At 60.6% G+C, this 20,243-nt stretch overlaps 1 protein-coding gene across 11 annotated transcripts in view; it reads left to right on the forward strand.

Annotated features, from left to right (window-relative positions):
- Positions 1-19,370, forward strand: part of Syt7 (synaptotagmin 7) — a 59,629-nt gene extending 40,259 nt beyond the window's left edge. For all 11 annotated transcript variants that reach the window (XM_078045902.1, XM_078045904.1, XM_078045903.1 and 8 more), the window contains 6 exons: positions 4,480-4,615; positions 8,533-8,803; positions 11,899-12,068; positions 12,452-12,566; positions 13,066-13,265; positions 16,091-19,370. In XM_078045902.1, coding sequence (XP_077902028.1) covers positions 4,480-4,615; positions 8,533-8,803; positions 11,899-12,068; positions 12,452-12,566; positions 13,066-13,265; positions 16,091-16,195 — 997 coding nt within the window. In that variant the 3' untranslated portion in view covers positions 16,196-19,370. The remainder of the gene's footprint in view (positions 1-4,479; positions 4,616-8,532; positions 8,804-11,898; positions 12,069-12,451; positions 12,567-13,065; positions 13,266-16,090) is intronic.
- Positions 19,371-20,243: the final 873 nt, after the last annotated feature.

Genomic DNA, 20,243 nt, shown 5'->3' on the forward strand with positions numbered 1-20,243 from the left:
TTCATCTCTGCCCCACCCCCGACCCAGAAATCCCCGTTTCCCTGGAGGTTGGGGGACTGTGGAGGGGATGTCAGGGGAGGGCGCCAGCCTCACCCCCTCATCCCCACCCCCTCAACCCCCCTGCTGCCTGGAGGTCCTGTGGGGCTGCTCAGCCCTGGAAGGGGAGCCCCTGGTGAGGAGGGGATGGGGCATGGGAGAGGCCTGGTGACCAGGACGAACCAGAAGGGCAGCCCTTCAGGCCAGGTTTCAGGAGGAGGGTGTGGGGTCCAGGGCCAAGAGCAGCTGAGGCAGCTGCTGGCGCAAGGGGGGGGGGGCGTGGTTCCGTCAGCGCCCAGGGTCGCTGCTACCCTCAGGGCCCTGCAGAGACCCGGAATAGCCATGTGGCCGCAGCACTGGCCGAGCAGAGGCTGAGCACTCGCACCTCCACAGCTCCCACTGCCCCCAGAGTCCAGGAGGGCACTGCTTCAGGGGAAGGGGAAAGGTGGGGGGCCTCAGTGAAGGAGGCATCCTGCCTCTGGTCCAGCCTCCTCCGACCTGGCCTTAGGCTGGGATGATCACACACCTGTGGTCCCAGAGGTGGGAGGAGGGCTCGTCACCTATGTTAGGTCTGCTTCCCACGAGGTCAGTGGGTCGTGAGGCCCAGCAGCCAGGACACTGCCCTTACCACTGGTGTGGCCAGCGCCTCACTCTGCAGCCTTGGCAGGTCACGGCCCTTCCTAGGCCTCTGCTTCTGCAGCTGTCGAGTCAGGGACAGCAGGGTGACCTCTAAGGGGCAGCCCTTGCGGCTCAGACATGCTAAACTTCTACTGAAGAAATGGGCCTTGGGCTAGAGCGCTTGTCAGACCCTGTGAGCTGGACAGGGACTGTTTGGACAGATGACCCTCTGGAGGCAGGAAAGGACTGGCCCGGGCTGCTGCCAGGGGCTTGTGGGTTAGGAAAGAGGGGATAGCCTGAGACTCCGAGGACTGGCTGTCCCTCCCGAGGCTTCTGGAGATCGGCCCTCTCATCTCCTTCCCGCCGAGTCCATGCTGCATGTCTGTGGTGGGCCGCGAGTCCCTGGAGAGTGGGCGGGGAGAGTGGGGCCCTGGCCTTTCACTCATGGTGTCAGGCTCTGGGCCCTTGTCCCGGGTATGGGGAGAGGCGGGACCTGCCACTCCCAACCCCCCTGGGCCCTTCTCAATGCTGGGCCGCAGGCAGGCCAGAGGGCCATGGGGAGAGGGCCAGGGTCACGGACAAGAGGACGCAGGGGTGCTAGAGCCCCCTGAAAGCCTGCTAAGAACCTGAGCCTCTGGCTGGGGAGAGGTGTGGAGCGTGAGGGAGCAGACGCAGGCTGGAAACGAGATTTCACCCCACCCGTGTTGACCAGCCGGCTCATCGTCACCCGCGGCCTATTTCTACCTCCTCGCCACTTAGGTCTCGCTTCATATTTTAACACACCCATCCCTTCTGATCATGACATCAGCTTGTCCCCTGCCTTCCTGGGAAAGGGGGAGGGGCGTGGAGGTGGCAGCTCTTGCCCCACGCAACCCGACTTTCCCAGTGGACACCTACCATTCCCACCTGGCCATGCCCACCCACCCGGGAACTCATTCCTCACGGCCCACAGAGCATTTCCCCAATGGTGGGCCACCACAGCGGGGCTACACAGTCCAGTGCTTCCCCTAGCAGGCCCTCCCCACCCCAAAGCTTGGCGCAGCCATCCTGGCTAGGCCCAGGCTTCTCTGGTCCCTACCCTCTGGGCTCCGGTAACTTCCAACCTTGCAGTACTGGCTGGACCACCTGTCCCTGTTCAGCTTTCCCCTCCAGACCCAGAGTCTGCCCTTCTGCACCCCATTCCACCCCTCCCAGCCCAGGGACCCTGCGGCTCTTGTTTGGGAGAACCTGCCTCCCTTGGCCCGTAGCAACAGGCTTGTGGTAGACAGGGCCCAACGGAGGAGGAAGAGCCACTCCAGGTCCCAGACAAGATGGCAGTGTGGCCAAGGGACCACAGGAAGGCGGGAGGGGCAGTCCCTACCATCCCTTCAATCCCAGAAGGCCTGAAGCCCCCACTCCAGGACCCTCCAAACCCTGGGCCTCTAGGTAGGACCACGCAGCGCTCTTGGGCCTCGGGGGGAGCTGGCCACTGGCCCCAGGCGGGCGACTGCCTCACTCATTCTGCACCACCCACCCACCCAGCCACCCACCTCATGCTCACAGCCATCCTCTCTCCATTGCTCCTGGGATCCAAATGGTTTCCACCGTGGCCCCACCCCCACCCCGGTGGGGGGCAGGGCGGGGCCAGGCCACCCCCATTGCTCGCCTCCTCCGAAGCCACCATGTTCCTCTGCCCCTGTGTGTCCCCTGCCTCCTCTCTGCCTCTCCTGTTGGCCGCCTCGCTCCTCCTTGTCCCTGTCCACCCAGCAGCCTTCTTCACATGTCTCTGACTAACTTTTCTTGGCCCCTCTCTCTCTCCCTCTCTCTCTCTCTCTCTCTCCCTCTCTCTCTCTCTCTCTCTCCCTCTTTTTCTCTCTCTGCCTCCTTCCTCCCATCTGCTCCTCACAGGGATGTCCCTGGGCCGGTGACGGGCCCCTTGGCCTCTCCCTCTGCCTCTCCCCGGGCCTTTGTCTCTCCGTCTCTCTGTCCTGTGACCTCCGACAGCTTTGGTGGCGCTGACCATCTTTCCCAGGCTGCTCTGCAGCTGTGCCGAGCTGTGGCCAAAATAACTCGACTTCTCATACCTTCAGCAGTCAATCTCCGCTCTCCTCCTCTCCTGCTCTATTTTTAACCTGACTTTACCTCTCCAGCTATTTCAGTCTCCTCTTCCTCCCCGCGCTGTCTGCGTGAGCACGTGTCCACGTGTGTGTGTGCGTGCGTGTGTGTGTGTGTGTGTGTGTCCCCGTGTGTGCGGGGCCACACGTGCGCCCCCCCCAGCTGCGTGTGCTGCCGTGACCGTGCCTCTGGGAAGGGTGTCCAGCCTGTTGAGGGCGGGTGGGTGGCTCCCTGTTGTCACAGCAAGGCCAGGTTCTCACAGCAGGTGTATCAGGCACCTGATAATTGGGCTGTCTGTCCCTCCTCCTCCTTTCTGTTTTCAGTCTGTCCCGGTTCACGTGCGCACCTTGGTATGCCTGGGTGTCCCCGAGTGGGTTTCCTCCGGGGACCTAAGTGTGCCCATCACTGTGTGTGTCCTCACGGCTGCTCTGGTTGACCTGCCCGATGCCCATGCTATTCTCTCCCTGTGCCCCAGGTGTCTGCCCGCCTCGTGTGTTGGTGTGTGCGTGTCTGTGTGCACACCCTGCTCTTGGGTCCTGGCCTCCCCTCCGGGGCCTGGCATAGTCCGTGCATGTCTGTATATGCCCGTCGTGGCCACCTGTGTGCTGGTGACCAGTCTGTAGCAGAGGGCCGCGGCTTGTGTCCGGCCTGTGTGGCTCCCAGTCTGTGACTCTGCTCTGAAGGCTGTTCTATTCTAGCCTGTCCCAGGCCCCGGCTGCCGGTCCCCATCACCTCCTCGCTGCCTGCCCCCACCTCTTCCTTCTCATGGGCCGTTCCAGCCTGGTCCCTGGGCGGGCTTTCAGGAGCCACTTCCTGACTCCCAGCTGACCGTAGCCCGGGCTTCCCACCCGGCCGCGGAGCCAGAGCTCCTAGCCTCCCGGGAACGGCATGGAGCTGGGTGCTGACTGGTTGCTCGGTGGGTCCCCCATCTTTCTTTGGTCCTGGGTGAGAGCCTCATCAAGTGTGCACACCTCCAAGTAGGAGCAGGGTGGGGACTGGGAGCACGGGGTGACAACTTGCCCTACCCAGTAGGTGCTTTTAAATCTAAATCAGCTTCAATGAAATAGAATCTTCAGTTCTCAGTCACGCTGGCCGCATTGCGAATGCCTGCTCGCCTGTGTGGCCAGTGGCTAGTGCTTCAGGGGATTCAGACAGAGAACAGGGGATTCTGCCTGAGCGAGCTGTGTGGACAGGGGTCCTGACCTCACCTGGTCCCGAGGGTGGAAGAGCACCTGTGCTCTGCATAGCCTGAGTAAATAGGTGGGACACCTGGAGACAGACACTGGCATGTTTGCAGAGGGTAATGACGTGTAGAGGCACCTGGTCTCCACCGGGAGCCTCCCCAGTGAGCCTCCCCCTCCCAGGCTGGGGGGCAGGGTGGAGCAGGCCTCAGCAGAGGGGTGCAGACTCAGAGACCAACCATGCAAGCCAGTGCTTGAGGGCTAGAAGGCTTCTGGGGAACCCAAAGAGGGGGAACCCCACTCCAAACAGCCCCCATGGGGTTAGTTAAGCGAGAGGCACCTGGGGCAGAGGCTGCAAGGGGGATGGGCCCTGAGCGCAAGTCTTTGGGGAAAAACAGGCCTCCTGATGGACACGAGCTCTGCCTCTGCCGGCCTGCAGAAGGTGGCAGGGGCTCGGGTCCTCCGAGAAGGTCCTGCTGCCGCTCCAGGCCCGTGGCGCCCAGCCCAGCCCAGCTCCAGTCTGCACTCACTGGGACTCCCCCTCTCCCAGGTTGCCCGCAGGAGGTAAGGCCGTGAACACGGCCCCAGTGCCAGGCCAGACGCCCCACGATGAGTCTGACCGCCGGACCGAGCCCCGCTCCTCCGTCTCGGACCTCGTCAACTCCCTCACCAGCGAGATGCTCATGGTGAGAAAGGCAGGGGGCCTGGGCCCCACAGAGAGCTGGGCTGGGAGGCAAGGCGTGTGTGCGTGCGTGTGCTCGTGCGTGTGTGTGTGTGTGTGTGTGTGTGTGTGTGTGTGTGTGTGTGTGTGTTGGAAACTGGACGGCCTGGGACTGGCCTGCTTGGGCAGGGGACCCAGCCGGCAGTAGCCTGGAGAGCTGGGCACAGTGTGCTGACTTGAGCGAGCAAGGCCTGGGGTCTCTTCTCAGCTCTTTTCACCAAAATGACCTCTCTGGGCCTCGGTTTCCTCATCTGTTGGGTGAAAGTAAGGATGCCTCTCCTGCTTTGATCCCCTTCCAGATGGAGAAGGGACCTCGTGAGAGAGAGAGAAAGGCTGACAGATAAAAAGCCGGGGAGTAGACTTGGGGCAGTAGGATGACTTGGAGCGGGATCCCTGGGGTGGAACTCCCAGCTGAGGCCACCTCACCCCCACACCAGCACCCTCCCCACTTCCCATTGCTGGGCGGCTCAGAGAAGAGGAGAGCAGAGCCACAGGTCCTGACTCTTCTGAGGGGACAGCTGTGCTGGGGTGCTCCTCTCCACAGCTTGCAGGATTCAGACCCCAGAGTGCTTCACCAAGGCCAAGGGTGTGGTTCATATGGCGCCCCCTGGTGGCCGCCATGAGGCCACTTGTCCTTCCTGTACTTTCCAAAGAGTCCCTGAACTAGGCCAGAGGGGTTTCCAGACTTCTGGCAGCTCAGAAGTCCCAAGAAGGATCTAGGAGGGCCTAAGGGTGGGATCCGTTCCTACTGCACACAACCTGGGGCAAGTCCTTGCCTTGGTCACCCTCCCTCCTATAGAGACAGGGAAGTGGCCTTGGGGACCCTCTGGCCTTTCCCAGTCCTGACATCAATTCAGAGTTCTCCCACCTGCCACCCTTCCTGAGCCCCACAAAACCTCCACAAAACCCCACAAAACCCTCTTCTGCCATTTAGGGTTGCAGCCAGCTCTAACCAGCCACCCCCGCTGCCCCTTGCTAGCCTGGCATTTCCCAAGTTCCCATGTGCACACAGACCGCAAGCCACCTTGGTAAGAGGCCGACTTCCAGCTCTAGAGGCTGGAGGGTCCACGTTTCTGTTGGACCCAGGCTAGGGCATCAGAACTTTCCCATCCCAGATCCGGTGGCTTCTGGACCCCTGGACCCCCATCTCTCGCCAGCCACAGACTCCCACAGGCCTGGCCCTGCACCATCTCCCTCCCGTCTCCCCTACCTGTTCAGACAGCCCTATTCATCCTCTGCTTTGGACACCCCTTGCCACAGCCCACCTGCCTCTACCACCACCCAGTAATTGGTTACATTTTCCAGTAGTCAGGTTCCCAAAAGGGACAGCCCTTTCCCAGCCAGCTTGCCTGCCCCTTGCTGCCCTCAGGGAGGGGCCCACAGGCATGGCAGCGGAAGGAAGTGCAGGCCCATCTCCCTCTTGTGCTCAGCAGATGCCCAGAGGTGGGAGGGCAGAGTCTAATGGCCCAGTCGTATGCCAGCGCCAGGTCATCGGCATTAACAGTGACTGTAAAGATAAGCAGGAGAGTAAGTCCCTGTGACTTCAACCTGCAGAGGCTGGGAGTCAGGAGACAGGAGTCAGGCCCCCAGAGCCGACCAGCAGAGGGGAAGGGGAGGGTGTCAAGACCACCCTGACATCTGAGGTGCCCAGGCCCTGGTACAGGGCCTGGCTGGGTGACCTGGGGGGTTAACTCCTGGGGAAGGGGCTCAGGCAGCACCTCCCAGGGGCTGGGTGGGGTGGCCAGCTGGGTGCCAGGAAGATAGCTCTTCAGGGCTCAGGGCTGTGGCGTAGGAAGCTGGGAGTGGCCACTTTCTGATGTGAAAGCCACCTAGGACTCCTCTAGACCACCCTCGTGGGGAGCAAAGAGCCAAGTGGCCAAAGGACCTCAGCTGGGGCTCTAGTCACCCACGACTGCACCCCAACCTTAGAAGGGAAGGGGAAGGTGAGTGGTCCTGCTGGCCCTGCCTACCCATGGGATGCCCCAGGCTCTTGGTGCCTGGGCCAGGGGACCAGGCTACAGAGGAGGACTGTGGAAGGAACAGGGACCCATCTAAACCTCCCAGGAACCTCACCAGCTCTGTCCCATGGCACCCGTTCTGCAGATGCAGAAGCGGAGGTCCCAGGTGAAGAGGACCCCATGAGCCGACCCTGGTCGGGTGGCCGTGTCCTCAGAGGGCCTGGGCTGATCTCCAGGGCTGTCTGGTCAACCAAGGGTCCAGGCTTCCACTGTGAGGAAGACCAGCAAAGGCTGCTTGGCACCCCTGCCCACCTGTGCCAGTGCTCAGAAAGCCTGGGTGCCACCTGAGTGCAGGTTCCGCTTCACCATTCGGGCAAGGTGGCTTGAGACAAGTTACCCAACCTCTCTGTGCCCCAAACCCTAACTGGAACACAGTTGTGCCTGCCTCGTTGGGAGTAAGGAGTGAGGGTGGGACACCTGGCACAGGGCAGGGGTGGCAGGCAGCTGATCCATAGCTTCTCACCTGGCACAGGGAAGGCTTTGCTGGCTGGGGGGAGTCTCCTATCCCCCTAGGGTGTGGGCCTGCTCTGGTGGAAGGAGCAGGCCTTCAAGTCAGAGAGGGCTCATACTGCTGTGCCATCTTGGACATGTGACTTAACCTCTCTGAGCCAGTCTCCTCAGCTAGAGAGCGGTGACAACTGCCTGGCCCGGCAGTAAGAAGGTGACGTAAGAGTCGTCTGCCATGGTAGGTGCACCCTATCTGCATTACTATTTCCTGTATCATGGAGCACTTCAGAGCCCGTGGCCGCCACTCTAGGAGGCAGGAGGGGATGTGGAGGTTTCCGTGCTGGAGAATAGATAGCCACCTGCAGCTTTGTCTGAACAGTGGCACCCCGGGTCCAATTCCTGGCTCCCATCTAATCAGCAGAGGCAGGGAGGGGGCCAGTGGACCTGATGGGTCTAGACCCCAGCAGCTGGAAGTGGCAGGGTTTCAGGCCTGCCCAGATGCCCCCTCTGTGTAGCCACACTTCAGACGCTGGACAGGGAGACCTCCCCCAGCTCTGCCCACTTTCCCACGTCGGGTGGGAATCACCCTCCCCAGGACTTCCTATTGAGTCCCTGGCCGCCAAGCGCCCGCCCTGAGAGTGGGCACCGGGGCAGGTGCAGCCCCCTCCAGTGGTCCTGAGCCCGGCACGCAGTGCGGCCACCTGAGGACTCTGGAGACAGTATCGATGCCAGGGCCCACCCAGCCTGATCCAATCAGACTCCCTGGGGACAGGGAGGGGCAGATCTGTATTCTTCATTTCCCTGGTGACGCTGCCTCACACAAATAGACATCGCCCGTGGAACGCTTGCCTTTCTGATTTAGTAAATTGCATCACCCCAGCACCCCAGAGAGTCGCCTTCATCAGAAACGCCGGGCTAAGCTCCTGAAGCTGTTTTCAGCCCAGACTTGGGTCAGCATGTCCACAGGGCCCACAGGGCCAGGGAAGGAGGGAGAGTGGAGGGGACCCAGGGACCCGCACGCCCCAAGGCAGAGGCCTCCCGACCTGGGGAGATGAGGGCAGCGGTGGTGGCCAGCACTTGGAGTGGGTTGACCCAGGACTGTGACAGGAGGTGGGAGAGGGGGTCTCTACACACAGATCCGGGGCTCAGAAGAGGGGGCCGTTCCTGGATCTGCCTCCCTCTCTCCTTAAGAGACCTGGGTCCAGGTACTTGCTCGCTGGCCTGAACCCCCTCCTCCGGCCATGAATCCAGGCTGGGCCACCACCTCCAGCCAGCCCCAGGTGTGGCCAGCAGGGAAGAGCAGCTGGTGGCAGCGGGACCCACCTCCAGCACAGCAAGGCCTTTCAGCCAGGCTGGGTGGCAGGTGGCCCCGGGGAGCAGAGCCCTTCCCGACCTGCTGCCTCTCGCCCGCCCCCAGCTGTCCCCAGGCTCGGAGGAGGACGAGGCCCATGAGGGCTGCAGCCGAGAGAACCTGGGCAGGATCCAGTTCAGCGTCGGCTACAACTTCCAGGAGTCCACGCTCACCGTGAAGATCATGAAGGCCCAGGAGCTGCCGGCCAAGGACTTCAGCGGCACCAGCGACCCCTTCGTCAAGATCTACCTGCTGCCGGACAAGAAGCACAAGCTGGAGACCAAGGTGAAGCGGAAGAACCTGAACCCCCACTGGAACGAGACCTTCCTCTTTGAAGGTGAGACCGGCGCCCGCTCCCCACCGCCCCCTCCCCCCCACCCCACCGCCCACGTGGCCACGGGCACAGGCGCATACGCACACTTGGGGGCACACAGGTGCACGAGCACGGGCAAGCCGGTCTACGTGTGTGCACACGTGTGTGCACATGGACAGATACGTGTGTGCATGTAAGTGCTCACACACGCCCTAGAGGCACCTGTCTCGGCCCAGTCTACCCGATGCATTTTGTGTGTAGCTGGATCAGGTCTCAGGAGCCAGAAGGAGACAGCTTCACACCCAGAGGCCCAGGAGGGCCTCATCCTGGGGAGGGCTGGACAGGCAGGAGGCACCCACGGCATTCAGAGATGGCGTGTCCCGGGGCACCCAGAGTGCAGTCGTTAAGAGCACAGGCCTGGCCTGGACTGTCTGGGTTTGGATCCCAGCTCTTCCACTTACTAGCTGTGTGCCCTGGGTAATTTCCTAAACACTCTGTACCTGGTCTCCTCATTTGTAAAAGAGATAATAAGGGCGAGTATTAAACAAATTACTCAGAACGGGGCCCTGCTCCCAGAAAATGCTGACGGCCGTTTGTTAAACACATTCTGTTGCTGGTCTCTGACCCCTTCCTTCCCCGTTCCCAACCTAGGACAAGAGTAAAGGCTCTGAGCCTTGTCCTCTGGCTCCAGGAGGCCACTGAGGCAAAAGTCCTTCCTCTCTCCTGAAACCTGGTGGCATCAATGCCACCAGGCCGGCTGCATGCTCAGGAGCAGTTTCTACCCCAGGGACCCCCCTTAGAGAGGCCATAATTCTCCCAGGAGCCTGGTTCAACCCGTGAGAATAAACCCCTATGGCTCCCACTGTCCGGTCCCCTGATTTCCAGAACCTGCAGGGACTCTTCCCCAATGGGTGACCAGGACTTTTGGCCCCCTCCAGATCTGCAAGATGGCTCTCAGTGCACCCACGAAGTCAGGGAGGGTGAGCTCAGGTGTTGGCAGGTCCCTTCCTCCCTGTTCAGCACAGGGTCCAGTTGAGATGGTACAACTAGCCAGAGGTTTGGCCATCTGGAGGGATATGTGACCAGCTGATAGGGCGAGGATGATGGAGAGAGCCATGCCCCCCCCATATCCCTTCCACAAACGCACCCAGCGTCAATCATGAACTGGGAACTGGGAGCTCAGAAAAGGATGAGGCCTGTTGTGGCCCTCGAGACGTTACTGCTCTAATGGAGGACACAGAGGGGCTGAGCCTTGGCCACACCCAGCACGTCAGCCGCTGCAGGAACCCGGGACGGGCTTCCCTTGGTGGTGCCAATTTCCCCAAAGAGGGGCCGTTCAAGGTGGGTCCTGGAGAATGAGCAGGAGTGTGCCCGAGAAGAGCCCGCCTCCTCTGGTGTTGAAGAGAGCGGACTCAGGCGCTGCCAGCGTCCCCAGAACACTTGTCCACATGCATTCACCTGAATAGATGCCGAGGGTCACCTGGGCAAGATCCCTTAGGCCCTCCAAGATGAGCAAGACCCAGTCCCCCTTAACAGGAGGACAGGCACCCTGTATGATTTCAGAGGATTTCCTGTCCCTGCTCCTCTTTGTGCCTCTGCTGTTTCTGGGAGAAGGTGCTGGAACCCTCCAGAGCTCTTCCCTGCAGCTTCTCCACCAGTCAGGCTGGGGACTGACCCCTTCCTTCCCCCTCCCCAACCTAGGACAAGAGTAAAGACTCTGAGCCTTGTCCTCTGGCTCCTTATCCTTCCTGCTCACCCCTCATTCAGGATCTCAGCCCCCCAGGCGTCCAGGGTGGCCTGTGCCCTTCCACCCACAAGGCCAGCGCCACCTCTAAGCCTCCCGGGGGGACTCCTGGCTCCCGTCTTCCTGTGGCTCCTCCTGCCCTTCCCCTCCCGCCCACCTCCTGCACCTCAGCTCCTCTGTGTACCCCAGCACCTTCCTGCTGCTCCGGCAGACCATTTATTCCCCTGGCACTTATTCATCTGCTCAATTATTTATCCTCTTAACAAGTGCCTACTATGTGCCAGAAATGGTGTTAGATGCCAGGGTCTGGTGGGCGATCACAGGGATGCCTTTCTGGGAATCCCAGCCTAGCGAAAGCGCGAGTCAGAAGACTAAACCTCTCACAGCTGGCGGAAAGGAGAGCGCACTGGGGCGTCCCACCCAGCCGCGAAGTCAGGACAGAGCTAAGGCCTGAAGGATGGGAGTAAGCCAGCGGGTGCGGTGGGGGCCAGGCAGGAAGAGGAGCAGGAAGGAGGCTGCAGCCTGTCATTGTTGAGTGGTCAGGAGACGAGCAGGAGCTGCCAAGTTGTGGCAGGACTCGAAGCCAAGGTAGGGTGCCCAGCTTTTATTCTAAGTGCAACGGCAACCATTGAAAGGCTCCGAGCAGGAGAGTGCTGTGATGTGCTGCTATTTTTAAAAGATCACTCCGGCCACTGCGTTGAGAATGGACCCGGAGGAAGCGTGGACGTGGGGGGAGCGATCTGGAGACTCTTGCGGCTGTCTAGGCAAGAGGTGGCTGGACAGGGGAGGTGGCGCGGAGGAAGGGAGGGCTGCAGGATTGGAGGGCTGCAGGATCTGCTCAGGAAGAACGGAAGGACAGGCCACCTTGGAAGGGGAAGGAGTGTCCCGGGGCACCAGTCCATTCCTGCTTCTCCACCCCCAACCTCGGTCCCCCAGGGGACTTGCTGGCAGCCTGGTCTGCCTCAGACAGAGCCACTTGCCCAGACTTGCCTCAGGATGATGGCAGTGGTAGCTCAGAGACGCCCATCACTGGGACGGACACATGGTAACTGAATGGATGCCCCACTCCTGCTGTTTGTAAGCCACGGGACTTTGGACAGGTAATTCAAGCCATCGGAGCCTCAGTTTCCTCGTCTGTAAAATGGGCAAGACACTCCAACAAAGAGGAACCATTGAGGGGTTCACATGGCCGGTGGCAGATCTTACTAGCACTTCGGAAAGCCCTGACTGCGCCCAGGTGTTGCCTGCTGTCCTCTGTGTCATGGCAGCAGGAGGACACAAGTCTCCCCTCCCTGGAGCCTTCCTTCCTGCCTCCCTTCCTGGGCCCTGCCTGTATGGCCTGCTGTCCCCCCTTCACCTCACGTCTGTCCCTCAGGTTTTCCCTACGAGAAGGTGGTACAGAGGGTCCTCTACCTCCAAGTCCTGGACTACGACCGTTTCAGCCGTAACGACCCCATCGGGGAGGTGTCCATCCCCCTCAACAAGGTGGACCTGACCCAGATGCAGACCTTCTGGAAGGATCTGAAGCCATGCAGCGATGGGAGTGTAAGGCCTCCCCCGTGGGCCTCTGGCTGGAGGGGGCTGCCTGGTCAGGGCTGGCAGGTCCACCCTAGTCCGCCAGCCGGGCGTGGAGAGGGGTGCAGGCGGGCGGTCCCCAAGGAGCTGCCGTCCCATCATGGTCCGAGCACTGTCCCTCAGCCCTCGGTGACTCGCTGAGCTGTGGGGAAGAACTGGGGCTCTGTTCAGGACGTGGGGAGCCTGGGGGCAGGCGGGTAGAGACCTGCCAGAGGAGGGGACGTGGTGTGACAACAATGGCAGACAGAGGGGTGGGTGCCAGGTCAGGCCAGAGGGGCCCTGAGGCCGGGGGAGGGGAGGCCCGTGCCCCTCCCTCCCCGTGGCCCAGCCTCACCCCTCACCTGTCCTCCCAGGGGAGCCGAGGGGAGCTGCTCCTGTCTCTCTGCTACAACCCCTCTGCCAACTCCATCATCGTGAACATCATCAAAGCCCGGAACCTCAAAGCCATGGACATCGGGGGCACATCAGGTGCCGGGGCTCCTGGAGGCAGGAGGCGGGCGGGCCAGGGGAGGCTCTGACTCGGGACGCCGCCGGCCCCCCTCCCTGACCCCCACACCTCCATTCCGGTCCCAACTCCTCTACCCCCTTTGGATGATCCTCAGGGACAGCAACACCTCGGACCCTGTCCTTTATGGATCTGGGAAGAACAGGACTCTTGTTCTATTGGGGAGGCCTGGGTTCAAATCCTGATGCTGCTCGTCTCTGAGCTCGGGCTGCACCTGGCCCCTCTGGGGCTGGGTTTCCTCGTGGATGTCAGCAGGTGGCTCTGGGTGGCTGACAGCCAAGGTCCCCTCTGATTCTCCCGATGGTCTGCTGATTCCCCCGGATCCTGTCGTGGGCCTGGCCTGGCCCTGAGGGGGAAGCACACAGCCGCCCCCCGCCCGCCTTGGCTTCCACACACGGCAGGAGGAGAGGGTCCTAGGGGTCCCCGCACCCTGTCCCCCTAACCCTCCCGTCCCTTCCCCAGACCCCTACGTGAAGGTGTGGCTGATGTACAAAGACAAGCGGGTGGAGAAGAAGAAGACGGTGACGATGAAGAGGAACCTGAACCCCATCTTCAATGAGTCCTTCGCCTTCGACATCCCCACGGAGAAGCTGAGGGAGACGACCATCGTCATCACCGTCATGGACAAGGACAAGCTCAGCCGCAACGACGTCATAGGCAAGGTAGGCCCCCAGCAGGCTGGACACCAGGGTGGGTCAGTCCTTCCCACCTCAGGGAAAAATGAGGCATCTTCCTGGGGCTCGCTCAGCTCAGTCAGACCCCTGGGAGGGGGGGAAAGAAGGGAGTGGCAGGGAAACGAGGCTCCTCAGGCCCCCGACTGCTCTGAGGGGCCATCTTCAGAGGACAAGCCGTGTGGGGCAGTTTCGAGAGCTACCCTCAGACTCCAAAGACCTAACCTCAGGTCCCACCTGATCTGCCCACTCACAGCTGGGTGACCTTGGGCAAACCACTTGCCCTCTCTGAGCTTCAGGGTTCTTATCTATAAGATGGGGCTACAGGACTTTCCAGGGTGAGAGAAGAATTGCCCAAGATAGGTACAGGTCCTCCCTATTGAAGGTGACCTTCTCCTCCCGCCTGCTAATCCACACATTCGTTCCTGGCCTTGAGTTTTTCTAGGAGGTGATTCTGTGGCATAAACCCGTCCACTTTTCTACTTTGAAATGTCTGTCCTTGTGTTTGTATGTGGCTCAGTGTGGACAGGGTGGGCTCAGAAGCCAGCCTGCCTGAGCCCAGTGCCCGGCCCCACCACTTGTTCGGGTTTTGCTGGGGATCAAACCCAGGGCCTGGTGCAGGCAGACCTTCCCCCAGCCCTCCAGCTCCACCGCGAGCAGGCGGCACCTCTCTGAGCCGCGTTTTCTCCTCTCGTTTAATTCTCCTAACCACACAGTGCACGGGGGAACTGAGTGAGATGCCCAGGCCAGGGCTTAGCACAGTACTTGGAGCATGCCTGTAGCTGCTGCCAGGGTAAAAGTCGTCTTTGAAGAGGCACCCCCTACTCAGGCCTTGTGCGTTTTGTCCAGGAGCTGACGGGGTGGGGAGCCAGTGACAAGGACAGGAAGCGTGAGCGAGGGTGAAACAATGGTCGGGGCCATGGCCTTGTTGGGGGAAACACGGAAGGATGTCCTTGTGTGTGTATGTGGCTCGGGGTTGACAGGGTGGGCCCAGAAGTCAGCTCAGAAGGGGCAGGGAAGGGGGCTGAGCTGGGGGTCACCCTCAGCTAGGGATGGAGAGCACAGATGTGCTCCTGGAGGCCAGGGAGGCGTCTGGCCTCACAGAGGCGAGCTGGCCCTGCCTGCCACAGGTCTGGCCCAGGGAGCGTGACCAGCCAACTTGTCACAGGACAGTGCCACCCGTATTCCAACAGCCTCCCAGGCCCAGCCCAGGCCAAGGGACGTGTAACCTATATCTGTTTCTAGGATCTTCTGAAGCTTCACCTTTGGGAACTGGGTGTTCCTGAGATACCAATGGCAGGTCCTTTTGCAACGGGCCTTCTTTCTGTTACTGAACCCAGGCAGAGGCAGAGCTGTTCTTTTGTGTGTATGTGGTGGTGCTGGGGACTGACCCCAGGGTCTGGTGCATGCCAGGCAAGCCCTCTACCAGCTGAGCTGTGTCCCCAGCCCCGGATCTGTTCTGGCTCTGGCCTGGGGAGTTTAGGCAACCCTCCGAGTTCCAGCCCCTGCTCAGCCCTCGGAAGCCAGGAAGCTGCCCTCTTATCGGTACAGCAGAGCTCAAGGCTGTGGGCACCATGCCGGACGGAGGTGGCAAATGAGGGCCTTTCCCTGTGTGGCCCCCAAGCTCTGTGACCCTCTGGGAGTGAACAGCCAGCCGGCTACAGACACAGAACCCACCACTGAGAGGGTTTACTGTGCACCACATGCCCACAGAGCCGCGACACTCACCATCGCAAACTCTGTACAAGGCAGCCGCCATCAACACTCAGGGAGGGCTGAGTTGCCCAAGTTGGCCTCAAACTTTTGATCCTCCTGCCTCAGCCTCCCAAGTCGCTGGCTTTACAGGCATACCTCACCATGCCCTGCTCTTCCCCCACCCCCAACACTTAAAATACTTTTTATTTGAATAGTTTTAGACTTTTAGAAAAGTAGCAGAGGTGGTACTGATAGTTCCCATGTCCCCCTCGCCCCTACTCCCCATTGTCAGTCTGTCACATGAAGATACTACACTCCTCACAGCCTGAGGATCTTACGAGGAACTAGAATTCAGACTTTGTGTTTTACCAGTTTTTCCATCAATATCCTCTCTCTGTTCTGGGATCTAGTTCGGGGTGTCACATGGCACTGAGTTGTCATGTCCCTGGTCTCCTCTGAGAGTTTCTCAGTCTTCCTTTCTTGTCTGGGATCTTGACACCCTTGAGGGGTGCTGACCAGGTGTCCTATAGCACCCACTCCTTTTCCCCCGCACTCTGAATGTGCACTCTCCAGGCTGTGGTCAGCTGGGTCTGCCCTGGGGGGTTCTGGGGATCCCCACACACAGCCCCACAAGATGTGAAGGCCCTAACACAGCGGCTGGGCAGGATGGGGCTGGGAGTCTAGGCCCCAAGACCTGCATTGAAACCCCTCTGCACCACTTTAAACCCTGTGACTGTGAGGCTGGGAATATCATTGTGCCTTGCTCCCAGCTATAAGGATGCGGTGCTCTAGGGATACAGAGCCCGAGCTCAGTGCCTGGCGTGTAGGTCCCCAGGAGGTGGGAGCGCCTGCAGTCCTGGTGAGCTAGGCAGTGTCCCACAGGAGGCCAGGGAAGGCCATGGACACAGACGGCCTCCACTGCCGCCTTCGCCCCCTCCCCTGCAAAATAGGCCACAGGCTGATTTCAAAGGGCCAGGCAGGCCCGGGCTCCTGAGGTGGAGCCCCACCAAGGACATCTTCTGTGGGGTTGGTTGGCACTATGGCCTGGGGTGTCCCCGCTGGTGGGGGCAGGAGTTAGAGCCTGAGACGGGCCTAATGCATCTTCCTCCCTTTCTCCCCAGATCTACCTGTCCTGGAAGAGTGGGCCAGGGGAGGTGAAGCACTGGAAGGACATGATTGCCCGTCCCCGGCAGCCTGTGGCCCAGTGGCACCAGCTCAAAGCCTGAGAGGGGCCACGGGAGGCCCAGGGGGCAAAGGCCCAGGTCCCCATCATGCCCTCACCCACTTTATGCACAATGCCTGGCCTGCCCCTGTGCCGCCACGGGTGAGGGGAGGACTCTGAGGGCTCAGCCAGGGAGGGGTCCCGGGACTCAATGGGGCCCCACTCTAGGAAGCACCAGCCCCACCCTGCACCGGTCCAGCTCAGGGTGGAGCTCTGGGAGCCATTTTCCTGCTTTGCCCCTTTCCCTCCTGACTCGCTGATACTAAAGAAGTGGGGGAGAGCTCGAAAGCCAGCCGGGCAGACGGGCAGATCCCTCCAGAGGCCCGCCAGGTGGGCATGGCCCCCCGTTTTCTTTAAGGCAGTGCCTGGAGTGGAGAGAAGCCGCCCCTCCTACAGCCGCGGTTGCGGGCCCGAGAGACTGGAGCCGGGGCGTTTGGCCCTGGCTCAGCCAAGACAGGCCCAGCCCCAGGGCAGTCTCAGGTGCCGCCTGGGCCCTGAATGCCAAGGGTAGTGTGTAGCCCGCTCCTGGGTCCTGGAGCCCGGGCCCTGTGTACTTGTGTTGTGTCCACTGTGTGTGTGTGTGTCTGTGTGTGTGAGAGAGAGAGAAAGGTGGGGGCGCTTGCTCCCTGTCCCCCTGGGGCCAGCAGTGCTAAGACTGTGGGAAAGCAAGCTTTCGTGAAGGCAGGCTGGGGCTGGAGGTCCGGAGAGGTCTGGGCTGGGGGTCAGGGCCAGTGGAGGAGGGGAGAGGGGCAGACGGGCAGCTGCCTGTTTGCCATCCCCCTCTCCTCACCCTGTCCCCTCAGGGACCTCCTCTGCTCAGAATCCTCCAGTGACTTCATCTCTTGGACATCCTTTCACAACTTTTAGGCACCTCTTGTGTGCACAGCATTTCGCCAGGATGCACCTGCTCCCCTCTTGCTCAGGGGTCCCAATCCCCCACTAGCTCTTCCCCAGCACCTTTACCCAGACTCCCCCCTCCTTCCAGGTCTCGGATTCCAGCCAAATTGGAACCTCGCTCCACGCTCTCAGCTTCCCCGCCCTTCCTCCTCCCTCCCTGCCTGTGCAGACCCGGCCCCCTCCTCACTCCCCGACCCTCAACCCCCCTGGTGCGCGGACACCTTCCCTTTCCTTCCCCGTCCTCTGAGTCGTTTCTGATCTTCCATCACCTGTCTCCTCACCTTCCCCACCCCTCCCTGGGCCTCCAGAAGAGCTCCTTCTGGCCCTCCCACCGCCGCAGGCAAATAAGCAGGGACCGGTCCAGAATTCTGAGGCTTCCCCACACAAAGAAGCTGTGGTTTCTCCTCCCCAGCTATGGCTGAGACTAGACCCGGCTTCTCCTTGGAGACAGCAGATTTCACAATGATCCCTGCTTAAGCCCTCTCATCCCTTCGCTGGCCCTGTATTGATACAAGACCCAGCTGGTGACAGTTTCAAATCCTGGGGTTCCACGTGCCTGGGCCGGACATTCGCAGGACACACCGCCAGGTGGCGCCAGAACACCACGTCTGTGGTCACGGTCTTGCACGACAGTTCTACCCAGGATGCGCCTGGCACCCCAGGGAGAGTTCGCACAGGGTCCCCACATCTAGAGCACAGTGAAAGCGTAGACGTTCGGAAGCCACTTTCCTTCCGCGGGCTTCCCCTTGAGCGTTCCTTCTACGCCATAGTCAGGCCACCTTTTGCCCATGTCAAAATGTGCCCCCCACCACCACCACCACCCCGTCCCTGCCCCTGGGATCCGGAGGACTATCATACTTAGTAGGTGAACCGTTTTATAGAGTGAAGAATGCTAATAATGTAAAGCAAATAGTCGCCCACATTCCTTGTAAATCCAAATGTTCCTCTAGTCTAGCTTTGCTTTAAATGGGGTCTGCCCCAACAGGTCGGTTTTGGGGAGCAGTCCCCAGCAGGGTCCCTGGAGGCTGTGTGGAAGTAGGAGGCCGAGGGACCTAGCAAATCTCCGCCCCTCCCTCGGATCCGCCGGGTTTCCAACGCACCACCCCCGAGTGGCCAGTGGCGAGGCAGCGAGCCCCACCCAGGGCCCCGGGTTCACACCGAGACGGTGAAGCCACGGCATCCCCTGCCCGAGCCCCGCCCACGGAACTCTTAGCCAATCACATGCAGAGAGCTTCCCCGGAGGAGTCCGCTCTCAGTTGGACCCCAGGCGGCACGCAGATGCCCCCGCCTGGGTTCCCCAACACCCCACCGCCACCGCCACCCCCGGGGCCGCTGGGGCTCGCTCCCGGAAGCCGGCGAGGGTCTGCAAATGGTGGTCTGAGGGCCAGGTGGGCTGGCACGAGAGGCCGCAGGTGATCTGGGGTGGAGACAGGACAGTCTAGGGCGATCAGAGAGCAAGGAATGGGGGAACTTGAGGGCGGGGGAGGGCACCAGAGCCCTGCCGCCGTCCCAGGATCCTGGGCAAGTCACCCACACTCCCTGGGCCTCAGTTTCCCTATCTGTAAAATGATGGTAATAATACTTCACCTACCTCATGGGGAGGTTGTGAGGCCGTCACCTGATCTGGGGGTCGAAGCAGGAGGACTCTGAAGGTGCTACCCCGGAGCAAAGTATTATTACCGCAGGCTGAGAGCAAGGCCCACCTGCCCTTCCCCCACAGAGCCTCCAGGGACAGCGAGGCCTCCAGGGCCGACTGTCTCTTCACTGTGTTCCAGCGCCCCTCAGTGTCATCTATACCACCTTTGTGGGCACCCTAGACGTAGTTGTTACCTTGTTCCTTTCTTGTGACCATCTCTCCCACTGTAACTGCTGTACAAATTCTACCTGCCCCGGGACCCCCACACCTGCCTTCAGGCACCAGAGGCCAGGCCAGGGACCAAGGAATACAGCCACAAAAAAGCCAAGGGGGGATGCCCAGCCCAGCTGGGGCCCCAGGGGGTGGAGATGGGTGGCCGCTGTTTGTATTGTGTTTGAGTCCTTGAGCGCAAGTGTTTTATAAAAAAATAAAACAAAAACCCACTTCCACAAAAAAAAAAAAAAATTTGCAGCAAAGAGAAATGAAGAAAAAACTGGAGAAGAAAAAAAAACATACAAAATTTTTCCACCACACGCACCCTCTAAGCCAGCAAGATTTCCTCTTTGCAAAATCATATTTTTGTGGGAACCGGCCCTGCTTTTTGTGGCAAGGCCTGTTCTGATTAATAAAGGATCGTGAAAAAGCAGGGCCTTGGCTCTTTCCTCTGTGGGTCCCAGCCTGTTCCCTCCCCAGGGAGAAGCAGCTGGGTGAGGGGATGGGGAGCCTGGGGCTGAGTCTCTCCTTCTCAGCTTGTCACCTCTGGGACTTCACTGGTGACCTGGCCCTTCCTGAGCTGCCCGCTCATCTTCAGATCCAGACTATGACCCCACCAGCTGCCTCAGAAGCAAAGGCAGCTCCATCTCCCATATCAGGAGGGAGACTTATTGGGAGAGGAGTCTCCTATAGGCCTCAGGGGTGCCCCTTGATTACCCACCCCACTGGACATCCCCTCCCTCAGTACCCAAGGGAGGCTTGCTATCCTCCAAGTAGGTCAGAAAACCAAAGCGGGACCCTTCACCTTCCACTACCACCTAAGAAGCTGCGGTGGATTCCGGTCCAGTGTCCCCTTCCTGATTCCTGCAGGGTTAAAGGACGGGAGAGCTCTGGGTCTGTTGGCTAGACCTGTGGCCTCTCTCTACCATTTTCTCTAGTTTAATTATTTAGGATTAGAAAAATCTCTCCGACTCGAGAGAGCCCACGGCAAGCCCCAGCCGAGGAGCCTGGGAAGGGTGGTCCTGTCTCACGCCAGCCTGCGTGGCCCTGCGCAACCATTTCCTCCCTTTGCTCTGGGAGTTCAGAAGCAATAATCCCAGCCTCCCTACACCGCCCAGGGGCAGCAGGCCTGCTAGTTCTCAGGGGACTTCAGAAGGGAGGCATTGCATCTGTTTCAGACATAGGACAAAAGGAATGCTGGCACCTCTGGTCACGTGTCCACCTGCTGGCCCCTGCCCGACTCTGGATTAAAGGGGGCCACACACTTCCTGCTCCCCAGCTCCTGGGGCTGGCAGCGGCCTTCCTG

This window comes from Ictidomys tridecemlineatus, chromosome 4 (assembly GCF_052094955.1).
Source record: "Ictidomys tridecemlineatus isolate mIctTri1 chromosome 4, mIctTri1.hap1, whole genome shotgun sequence".
In the NCBI taxonomy this organism is placed as follows: domain Eukaryota; kingdom Metazoa; phylum Chordata; class Mammalia; order Rodentia; family Sciuridae; genus Ictidomys; species Ictidomys tridecemlineatus.